General features: G+C 37.3%; 2 protein-coding genes across 4 annotated transcripts; one reads left to right on the forward strand and one right to left on the reverse strand.

The window, feature by feature from the left end:
• Nucleotides 1-773: 773 nt before the first annotated feature.
• LOC116266156 (heavy metal-associated isoprenylated plant protein 4-like) lies at nt 774-4,024 on the reverse strand. Its single transcript, XM_031647264.2, has 5 exons — nt 3,861-4,024; nt 3,557-3,653; nt 1,418-1,572; nt 1,240-1,312; nt 774-1,150 (listed from the first exon to the last, which is right to left on the reverse strand). The coding sequence occupies exons 1-5, from the start codon at nt 3,867-3,869 to the stop codon at nt 822-824; spliced, it is 663 nt and encodes a 220-aa protein (XP_031503124.1). The 5' UTR covers nt 3,870-4,024; the 3' UTR covers nt 774-821.
• A 2,836-nt stretch (nt 4,025-6,860) lies between these two features.
• Nucleotides 6,861-11,408, forward strand: LOC116266404 (uncharacterized). 3 transcript variants are annotated; one of them, XM_031647611.2, is made up of 7 exons: nt 6,861-6,996; nt 7,102-7,579; nt 8,804-8,927; nt 9,551-9,671; nt 9,812-10,110; nt 10,470-10,553; nt 11,157-11,408. In XM_031647611.2, the coding sequence occupies exons 2-6, from the start codon at nt 7,391-7,393 to the stop codon at nt 10,547-10,549; spliced, it is 813 nt and encodes a 270-aa protein (XP_031503471.1). In that variant the 5' UTR covers nt 6,861-6,996; nt 7,102-7,390; the 3' UTR covers nt 10,550-10,553; nt 11,157-11,408. The 3 variants fall into 3 exon arrangements, with proteins under 3 accessions (XP_031503471.1, XP_031503472.1, XP_049937009.1); XM_031647612.2 differs by lacking the exon at nt 6,861-6,996 and having other exon boundaries at nt 7,017-7,251; nt 7,383-7,579; XM_050081052.1 differs by lacking the exons at nt 6,861-6,996; nt 10,470-10,553; nt 11,157-11,408 and adding an exon at nt 10,231-10,452 and having other exon boundaries at nt 7,017-7,579.
• The last annotated feature ends 393 nt before the right edge of the window (nt 11,409-11,801 follow it).

Genomic DNA, 11,801 nt, shown 5'->3' on the forward strand with positions numbered 1-11,801 from the left:
GAAGGCCCGGCAAATTGAATCACAAGTAAAGTTAGGAAGGAAGCACTTGTCCATCATTTACCATCCATAAGATAATTGGTCCAGATGAACAATTAAATCTGCCGCCCAGTGGAAGATACGATTCTAGCTATATTTTTCTAGTCTTGTTGGGAATTAGGTTGCATTGAGGAGGCGTTTGATTTACTTGGAAATTGGGTTCAATCGAATTCTAGAAACATTATTCCCATTCTTTAAAAATGAGAATTGTATCATCAAACAAAAGAATTTTGATTCTGGAATTATAAGCTCATTCTAAAATCACAATTCTAGAATTATGATTTCAGCCTAAAGGGTGGAATTGTGATTATAGAATTTTGGAATCCTTTAATCTTTCTTTAGGGCACAAGACATGAAGTGACTTCATGAACTATAGAATTTGAATTATTTTTTCATCAAACAAGTTATTTTTAATTCTAGAATCAAAATTTCATACTGTCAAACTCAAAGGAAAATTGGAAATGGACCAGTTCCAGGTTGAGGTGGAATTTTTGCAGTATACCACTGCATATGAGATTTGAATGGCAGGTAGAGAAGGCAAAATTCTTGCATCAATGAAGCTTTCATAAGATTTCACTTATAAATTCAAATCCTCTACGTTGCCCATTTTTTCTCTTGTAACTGTGATTGGTTATGAAGCTTGAAAAGCCAAGAGTCCAATCAAATTAAAACAAACCAAGTACATACATACATACATACATACATATATATATATATATATATATATATATATATATATATATATATATATATATAGAGAGAGAGAGAGAGAGAGTTGTATGGCGTTACATGACATGACAAGCTTCTGGGTTTTCATCACTGAAAGTCTGAGGGGCGTAGACACATTGAACAACGTATGGAGCTGGGGCCTTCTGCTCAGCTTTTATCTCTACTTTCTTCTCCACAGTTACTTCCTTTTTCTCGGCCTTTATCTCCACTTTCTTCTCCCCCTCCTTTTTCTTCTCCTCTTCCTTCTTTTTCTCCACCTTTTGCACTACAACTTCCGCATGCTTCTTAAATTTCTTGTGCAGAAACTCGATGATCTTCTCTTGCTCCATGGTGCCTTCTATCGTGCACGTCTGAGCCTTGAAATCCGTTTTTACTCTATAAACATCTGCAATATTGAAATTAAGATCGATCCTCTTCCACCTGTTTAACACAAGGGGAAGAAAAAAGAACGAGGAAAGTTCTGCTTTTGAGCACCTTTTAATTTCATTAGCTCTTCCTTCAGGTCTTCGTCGCATTTCTCACAGTGTATTTGAAGCTTGAGGACGATCTTGAAAGCAGAAACATGTGAAAACCAGAGCCATATGAAGAGGAAAAAAATGCAACAAGGTAGGGAATTTATAAGATGAAAACTGAATGTAATTAAGGAGCTTACTTTCTTTTCTTCCACCTTGGCTTTCTCCTTGGAGAGAGAAAGAAGTTCGAGCCTCTTAATCTTCTTCTCGAGCTTCTTTTGGATCCTCTCGGAATCCACCCTCCCCACTACCTTCAACCTCGATTTCTCCACGTCCGCCTCCACCCTCTGAACTCCTGCATGCTCTCTTTCTTTGTTAACCCCCCCACGCACACACATATACGCATGCACGCACACACACATATGAATTGGATTCAAGAGCTTAATATGTGATCTACGGGGTTCCTTGATTTGATATTTTTCCATCTATAATACGAGTTTCTCGTTGTATTTTGCGCGATTTTCTTGAATGTTTGGTTTTTTTTATATCTGTGCATGTATAAAAAGGATGTAAATTAATAGCAGTAATTTTGATACGTGATCACAAGTGTGTGTGTGTTGCATGTGTGTGCGTGCGCGTCCCCTTCATAATTAAGAAGAAAAATTGATCTTGTTAGATCTACCCAACGCTGTCCGTTTATACCTACTAGAGTTGGGCATCAAGTAAGCGGCAGGTCTATATATATATATATATATATATATAAGACAATGCGCCATTCTAAGCAAGTTGCATTTGCATATGGTTAAAAAATTTTAAATTTATTATTAAAAGTATTATAAATATTCATTGAAACTATCAACCATTGCTACATTATAAGTTGTGGCTAATGCTAATTTAATGGCAGTTTTTTAATGATAAATTTTTAAATTTAGTTTCGACAATATCTAGCACAGGGCAACATTGAACTTTCCTACATATGAGGCCACCGATTGAGTTGAAGGTTATGAATAGGTAAAAATATTAAAATAATCGAAAAAATAAAAATGATTAAAGTATTTAAAATTTGGCATGGTGCACCTTTGTATCAGCCACCAGATTAAAAAACAGCCATTTTAGGTTTATTCTAATAAAAATATTAAGGAAAAGTCAACGTTGTTGGATGCCCAATAATTGGATGGCTGAAATTTAAAAATTTGCTTCTAAAAGAACTACAATTCATTGGTAAAGCCACTAGCTATAGTTGCACCGTAAACTGTCGCTAATTGCAATATAATGGCTGTTTTTTAACAACAAAATTTTTAAATTATAAGAATTCAATAATTTCCGCCATCCGGCATCATTGAGTTATCCAAATTACAAATATATAGAAAGAGCATCAATATCAGATATTCATAATATATGTATACATTTATCATTAATGAATTTTGAAGAACAAAAATTATTGATTCCAATCATCTGGAAAAACATATTAAGGAAAAACCGGCGTTGAATCTCCTTTTTCCTTTTTTATTAATGTAATCTGTCCTCCCCACTATCCGTGCGATACATATAATATACACTTTTCAGTCTTTACTTGGCAACCAACGCCTTCTTGATAAGCAGGAAAAATAAACATAAGGATGATACTTAGATTCTAATGTTTACATCAAAGCAAAATATGTATATATATATATATATATATATATATCAGAAAGAAAAAGGGAAATAGTTGTATTAGCCTTTTTGGTTTTCAATACGTTAGAAAATTAAGTTTATTCTTGCTTTAACCTATTCTTATGACAGATACTTTCAGCTTTCACCAATATTCATTCACAAAGAAGAAGAAGAAGAAATGTATTTTGGCCCAGCATTCTTACTATTTCCTCGCTTTCAAATAAAGTTTTCTAAACATTGGACATGATTTCCATCAAAAGAAGAAATTTTTGAAACTCTGTAATCCGAATCTCTCAATAAAGCAAACTTGCAAATTGCAATCAGACAAAGAATCTAAAGTCTAAACCAAGCAAGAACACTAAAACCTACCTAAGATTAAACATAATCAAAAGGGCCCGAGCCAAAATACAAAAACAATCAAATTTAAATCAGCTAAATACATGAAAAATAGTATATCGGCTGGGATTCAATTCTTCAAAGCCGGAAAATTGCAGAACCGTTATATATCCTGAACCCATTCTATTAATTTGCATCAGCAGCTAAGACAGATCTATAATCTACATGGACCAAAATCAGTTACTTCTTGGGTAGTGATTTATTGGCTCAACAAGTAATTCCATCTCAAACCAAATCTACCAGGCCCTCGTCAAAGAACGTAGCTACTTGTAATTAATATAAGTAATCACCTTCAATTTTGGTGACATACTTCTCCACCTCCTTCCCACATTCATTGCAATGCATATAGGCCTTGAACTCGATTTTCACAAGTTCTTCCCCCTTGCCCTGCAACAACAACAACAGGAGGAAGAAAAACATAAGATCGTGACCAGTTAAGAAAGCCAAAGAATTAGACAAAAGGAAGCCAACGATAGTTCAAGTTGAAGAAGGTCAAGAATTCATTCAGTAATATTTGCTCCCCAAAAGAACAGAAAGCTATATATGCAGAAAAGAAGCTATAAAGAAACATTAATATGGAAGCGCCATGCATACCTCCCCCATTGAAGCAGGTTAATGGAGATCAGGCTGTGGGTGACATGTTGGAAAAAGGTGAGTATTTGATGGTGGGGGTTTTAAGAGGGAGGAGTTGGCAAGGTTGGTTGCAGGTGGTTCACTACCCTGTGGCTCAACTGCTGAAGAAAATTGCAGCAGAGATGGATTGTCTGTGACTTGAGGCCGGTCATTGGCTTGGAAATTAATACTATCTCGCCTCCATTTGTTTATTGTTTCATGCGCCAATGTCGTTGGCCGGTTGGAAAGGCATGCATTCAACAACATATTATATATGTATTGGTAATGTTTCGCAAATCTTCCACCTATTTGATGGGATGGTTAAGAGATTATCTATGGTTAAACCTTGAAAACTAGGCTGCACTGGGGCACTTGCATGCATCATCAGAATTGACTGCAGGTATGGCCAAACCTAGCCGATTTAGCCTCTCCTCTAACCAGGTCAGGGAAGACATGAATAGAATTATATTGGGCAGGACCAAAATTGGCTAATATCTTTCTAATATTTGATAGCTTCACGAGTAACCTTATTATCCCTGCAAGCAACAATGAATTCCCTTTCAAGAGCATATTATATCTCTGAAAGGTTCCTTTATGTCATGTTATGTAAAAGAAAGGAACATTTCAGATACTAAACTCTGGAGGGTGTTTGGATGATACGGCCTCAAAACCAGATTCTGGTTGCAAAACCTGGTTTTGTCTTCAAAACGATGTTTTGAGAGAGTTTAGGTCTCATCAGAATTGGGTTTAAAGAAAACTCAGTTTTGATAAAACCTGGTTTTGTAAAAAGGATTAAGAAAACTAGCCACCTTTATGTTGTGCAAAAATCATGTTATGTTTTGGGTGTTGTACCCAAACAAAGCAAACAATGTTTTTATAACATGCTTCACAAAACCAATCTTTCATAAAAACTGAAACTGTGTATGCAGGGGAGGAGGGAAGGGGCCCGCCTAGGCCGTGGCCCTACTCCAGCTAATTGAAAAAAAATTATATTAAAAAAATTAAAAAAATTTAGTTGCACAATGTATTTTTTTTATTCGAGTTTAGTTTGGCCCTAGCCGAATAAGTTTGTTGAACCATTTAGCCCGCCCTTAAAAAAAATCCTTACTCTGCCCCTATGTGTATGAGATAAGAGTGTCATCCAAGCGCCCAGTCAACCTTCTTTTAACTTGAAAGGTCCTAAATCGTCGGCCAAAAGATTCATGCGCTCCGTTCATCTAATTGAGGCCATGGCCGCTTGTGAGTGTCACCAAGAAGTGACCTTAATCTTATCCGAACAATTATATAAAGTTCAAGAAGTAGGTGTACCACCTAAAGAGCAGGTGGACTTCATCAGTTTCACCGATTCAATGCCAAATTAATCAGCATCATTAGTCCATGCACTTTTATTTGAAAGAGTTGTCTAATTAAGTTACAAACTCCATTTCTCAAGGGACGGTCAGATAGGCAGACGCACCAAAGGTGTATTGTTTGTTCAATTTAATTCTTGTGGATGCTATTTTCTTGAACGATAGACAACATTTTAGTTGTTGGATATATTTTAAAGAACTTAGGGATTAAAAGAGTGAGAAGGTTCATGCATGTTTTCCAAAGAATAAGTTGTGAACTTCATACTCACCCAACAAATGATAATCTTTAACAACGTCTATGTAAATATATATTAAAGAAGAAACTTGAAAATGAAGCCTAGCTAGGTCTGTCTTCAACAGAGTGTTACTTTAAAGTGCAGTTGGTCGACGTTTGAGATTATAGAAAGAGTTGATGGGACAGCATTGGGGTGTTCCACTGGTTCCACGCCAGCTATAACATCATCTGCCGTCGTCCGTCCAGCTCCTAATCAGAACGCCCACGAATTATCATTGTCGGGTCCACGACAGAACCACATGTTCCCTTTCAAAAGGGAAATTCTCAGGAACCCTTCCGAAAACGTCGTTTGAGAATTAGCATGTGTGAGAACTTGTTTTTGTTTAGGAAGCGCTTGATAGTCTTTAACTTTTATTTTAGAATTAAATTCTACAAATAAAATTCTACCTTAAATTGCAATTGGATTGAAATTTTCAGCTATAGTTTTTCTTTTTTTTTTGTTTGTGTTTGATAAAACATGAATGAGAATTCTAAAATTGATAAAGTAAAACCATCATGGCATGAAAAGATGAAAAATTTTATAGAATCATAGTTCCACCCTCTAGAATAGAATCACAATTTTGGAATTGTGTCCAAGTATGAGTTTATAATTTTGAAATCAAAATTCTTTGTTTGATAGCACAATTCTCTTTTCATAAAATATGAGAATTTTAATTTTAGAATTTCATAATTCTGACCTCATCAAACACCCCCTTGTAATTTATAATTTAAAAAAAATAATTTAATCCTGAAAAAAATTAATGAATATGGTTTGGTTCTTGTAAAAAATTTAAAAAAATTGTTGGATCTCCATTAAAAAATTCTAGCTTGGACCCGTTCTCTTATAGGATGAACAATATATGACCCCCTTATTTTTGAAGTTCACCCAAGATATGATTCATAGAGTAAAGCCTATAATTTATAAAAATAAATTTGAGTATTTTGAATATATTAATATAATTAGATTTCAAGAATCTGACCGAAATCCTGCCAATGGACTAGAAAAGTTGGACGGCAACTCTATTGGATATATATATATATATATATATATATATATAAGAAACAGACTCAATTCTTTATTACTTAAGTGATCGTATATTATGTTCTCATTTTTGTTTACTCGGGAACGGAAGTGGCAGGTTATTCATTATTTTATTTAATAACATATTATGTTCTATGTAAAGACGAATTATGTCGATTTATCAGCCGATATGAACCATCCTGGACGGATAGATGCTCTCGAATCTTCTCCCACTTAGTTTGACTATGATCGGATGCAAGATTTCCTTGTGGACCTTGTCTTTTGATCGTGAACACATGAAGAAGCCATCTGACACCTGGTCTTCCATCCCGTTCTGGTCCTGGTGATGGCCGATGGGCTCCCCACCTAGCTGCAAGCATGACTACCCTTGTATTGTCGTTGTGGAATAAAGACAGCGACTCATGTTGGGAGGATCCGGGTCCCAGCTGTGCTGCCTGTGCTCTTTCAATGATTGTATCGTCTCCCTCACCCACTTGTCCAATAATTCCTGTCGAGTTTATCCGGAAAATACTACTGCAATATCTTTTTCTTGCTCCTTTTCTTTTGCTTTTTGTGCAGAAGGTTAACAGCAGAGCACCAAGCTTCTCTCTTTTTGGTGAAGAGATTGTGGAAAACATGGAAATGAAGTATGGTTTTTGCTTGACTTGATGGGTTGGTGATTTTCAGACGCACTTGTTTCTGCTGGATGGAGGCATTCGAGAAATTGGGGTACTGTGAATCTGGTTGTGAAGAGGTTTCTCCTTGGGTATTGATAGAACGAAAAGAGTTTAGGTTGTAATCGTCTGCAGATTTTGATATATTTAAGAAGTTGGTTTTCTCTGTTTTCATCCTTTCTGAAGTAAGATCAATGGCTACGTCGATTCCGTCTGCAAGATCACGTTTTGGGGACACTACCTTTACCAAGATATTTGTGGGAGGCCTTGCATGGGAAACTCAAAGCCGTGGCTTGCAGAAGCACTTTGAGCAGTTTGGCGAGATCTTGGAGGCCGCTGTTATAATTGATAAGAAGAGTGGGAGGTCCAAGGGCTATGGTTTTGTGAGTGTGCTATTTTTCCCCTGTTCTTCATCTTCTTCGTCTCTCTGATTCGTTGTTTCGGTTTTCGTAGGACTAAATCACTAGGACGGATTATTTTGGTTTTGTTTTTTCGATTATGTCTTTTCTTTTAGACGTCTGGTAGCTTCTTTGTTCTGTTGATGCATGGAACTCTGCCTATTGCCATCGCGAATAGAATTTTGAAGTGTTGTGGCAACTCGCTTCCAGGATCAGAAAAGCCATCTTAGAATGTCATATAGATGGTTGTGAAAGCTTCCACCGTTTGTCCCTTCTGGAAGGTGGGAGGGGGGAGAAGAGAGAGAGAGAGAGAGAGAGAGAGGAAAATACTTCATGCTTTGACAGCAGCTAATGTGCGTTAACTGCATGGTTAGGCACCCATAATTGTGTTAGGTTTTGCATATTTTATCATAGCTCCAGGCATTGTGCACGGACGCGCTATGCATGCGATAGAACAGGAAATGTGCTATGTACTTTTCATATGGGAGGAGATTGGTGCATTTGATTGGCCTTCTTTTCTGCGGATAATGCCTTCTTTCTTACTTAGTGAAGGCTTATTTTCTCGTGGCATCCACACAATCTTCCGGGCAGTGGCAGATATACAGTGAAGAGAGTGATTGGAAAATGACACCAATAGGAAAGTGAAGAGGAAGAAGTTAGTCCATCATCTGGTTGGCAGGATGGAGTCTTCGCTTTTTTCTTTTACTTTTTTCCTTTCTTGCTTAGGAACTGACCACCCTGGACTGCTGGACCAGGTCTGGCATTAAAAGCTTTCACCTACCCCATATGCGCCCTTTGTCACTAGCATCCTGCTAGTGTCTAATTAGCAGGAACGTGAAAAACATATATAGGGACGTAAGGTCCTGGTGATGTTTCATGTCACCCACTAGATGACCTGAATTTGTTCATGTTATTGGAAACTGATGCTTGCTATGGTGAAAGCACCAAGAGGATAATGGGTTGGTTATATCAGTCAAAGTGATGGATGAAGACCTTGGCATGGTAAAGTATCATTCTTATTGGGATAGTTTCTTATGTCTGCATTGTTGCACCAATTGAAACTACCCAATATACTTGCATGAACCTCGGATGCTTTATAGCTAAGAAAGTTGAAATGAATTGGATTCGAACATAGGTGTTTCTTTTTATCTTTCATCATGGTTTATCTGATCTGGGTCTTAGGTGATGGGTTTTTCTGTTGAGGTTTAGGTGACCTTTCGTGATCCTGAAGCTGCAAGGAGAGCTTGCCTAGATCCTAATCCTGTCATAGATGGGAGGAGAGCTAACTGTAACTTGGCTTCTCTTGGATGCTCACAGCCCCCACCACCTGCTGGTAGGTTCTCTAATATTTGAATGAGACAAGTTTATCAGCCTCAGTTACAAAAGTTGTGCAACTTAATCTGACTGTGTGTGAGTTTTAAGTTGGAAATGCTGGATTATTAACTTGCTAAAGCCAACTCAGCTGGCCCTAAAATCATTTGGACCTTATCATGCCCAAATAAGCCAAAGGTATGCATGCTAAATTGGACAAACTCAAACCAGGTTTTGAGTTGGATGTTCTAATCCTTGAGTTGCAGTTTTGAGAAACTAAAGTTTTCACCGTAGCAACTGATTTTTATGTGACTAAGAATTTGATTATTCAAAATGTCGACCTCCTTTTCCATTTTTGCACTCGCTGGGGCTTCTGAATGATTAAAATGAAAGTAAAATGTAAATTCGCTTATTCTGTGTCTGCAACTATTCTTGTCAGAAAGATGTTCTTTCCTTTTATCCATTTAGCATCCCTGTTGGGCCATTAGCTTTGAGAAACCTTGTGTTTGTTGCTTAAAGGGGCTGTAAGTATAGATTTTACATGGTGATGTCATGTTTAATTACATACATATGCATTTCCTGAAAAATTTATGAATTTGGAAATGTGCATGAAATGTGTTGTTTTTGCTCTTTTTTGTTTTGCAGCTCACTCTGAAGGCATTTACTTCAGAAGTTCCCAAGCGCCTCATCCATATAGAGGAATATCATCTCATCTGCAGCCATTTCCTTACGGCTACCAGCAAAGAGTTTTGTATTATCCATATGGGTGAGTCCTTTATTTATCGTTATTATGTTAGATGATTGGATTCCTTTCGACATATTTGCTTCATGGACAGTCATATGAGAATCTTAAGTTCAGCACTCAAGATGGGAGATTAACTGGAAAAATGAACGATATGAATGCAGGTATGTCACATACAGAGATGAGCATCTGTATTCCCATGGACATGGTCCACCAGTTGCATATGGTGGATATCATTACCCCCAGCTATTCGCAAGAAATCCTCATACAAATTCATCTGTTCCTCCATTTATACAACCAAATTATTTTCTTGTACCTGGACATGGATATGATTCACAACAAGGAAGTGGTGTGCCTGATCAATCTCTACCTCATTCTAGTCCGCAGGATGTTGACACTGTGACCATTGCTCAGCCATCTGGAGATGTACATTCTACCAGTCAATCACCCAGCGCCTCAACAGGTGAAACTTTTGTCTGGTACTTTTAGTCGTACCAAGTATGAACCATGTTATGGTTATTCTGTTTATCATTGGACTTTCCCGGTCAGTCTGTTCCAGGCTTCAGAATATTTCATTTGACAGAAAAGTTTCATAAGTCAAGTGAACGATGAAGAGTAAACGAACCTGAGACCTGAGTGCATAACAGGCTCGGAGGATTTCCATCTTATCATCTGCATATGTAGTTTACTTGATTTCCCTTGGGAATATGATGCATCCTGGGTTGTGTCTTGCCATCTTTGCACTTTGTCAGTAATTTTCATCTCAACACAGGCCAAGTCTGAACATCATTAAAGCTTATGCCGTTGTTTCTGCTGTTTCAGCTTCGCCACAGTCAATAGTTCCTGCTCATGGTGAAGAATACATGCAAGGAGCGACAGGATTGGAAAGCAATATTACCTAGATAGGTTTGTAACCTAATGCTATCTCAGTTCTGGTCAGCTCTAGGAGAGGAAACTATCGCAGGCTTGGAGAAGTTTGATGCTGAGTTGTGTTAGTAATGGCATTTAAAAGTCCAACTTTAACTAGATGACCTGCGTTAGCTGATGGAGCTGGATGTTTGAACAAAAAAAAAAAAAAGATTATTCCAAAAAAGATTCTTTAGCAAAAAATTGCTGTAAGTTGCAGTATCAGCTTTCAGTAGCCGAACATTATATGCAGGTTCATATTAAGTCGTGATTAACTCTTTCAAGATTTTAGTTGTAATGCGCTAGTGTATTCCTCTGGTACCTTTGGCTATTGAAATTGTGACCATGTTCCCAATGTTGAGAGATGTATTTTAGTAAGTATGAGAACCAAAGGTAATACATTCTGGTGTCTTGAAATGTTCTAGCATCGTGATTCAGAGTTAGCTTGTGCGAGCCAGATGACCTTCATTACCAAAATAGGTCGGGACTGTTTTTGCAAATTTTGATAGATGTCTTCACTGGAAACAGATTACTGCTTGTGGTGTGTTTCATTCATCAACTTGCGGCTTCCTTACTGAATGTGTTTCTCATGGATATTTGCAGATTCAGATTCATCACATGTTTAAAGATCAATGGTGGTAATAATTCCACAACGGTAGTTTCTGTTAAATTCAGCGCCAGCAACAGACAGCTGAACGCATGATACAGACTTGCAGATAGTGAACTACGTCCTGTAATTACATGTAAAATTATGTGTTCTATTTCCTCCGCTTTTTCTTGTACATAAGCTATGAACCTTCAATACTTTTCCAATTGTACATAATTTATGACCTTTGATGCAGGATTCAAGCCTTACATTGTTCAGATGTTTTTTTCTTTGATTCAGCTAGTAAACTATATGCTGAACGTCTAGTGAACAAGCGTCAACTGCCATTTTCCTTTGCAAATCTTGCCAGTTATATACATACGACGTTTCCTGATCTTCCAAACAAAATCCCGCTGCTCGGATTTCGAAGGCAACAAAATTTTGCCCTCTGGATAAGCAGTTGAGCACTATGTGCATCAAACTGAACATCAAGGTGAATACAGTTCTAGAGATTTTATTTGTAGACAGATTTCACCAACATCCCAGTCCGTAGCCGTGACATGAATGGGTAGGAATCGGTCAGATAAACATCTTACCAGGTCTGGCCTGATCAGATTTTAGCGGAGGTTTGGACTTGGTTTATGATTTTCTGAGACCAAATA

This window comes from Nymphaea colorata, chromosome 12 (assembly GCF_008831285.2).
Source record: "Nymphaea colorata isolate Beijing-Zhang1983 chromosome 12, ASM883128v2, whole genome shotgun sequence".
Lineage (NCBI taxonomy): Eukaryota > Viridiplantae > Streptophyta > Magnoliopsida > Nymphaeales > Nymphaeaceae > Nymphaea > Nymphaea colorata.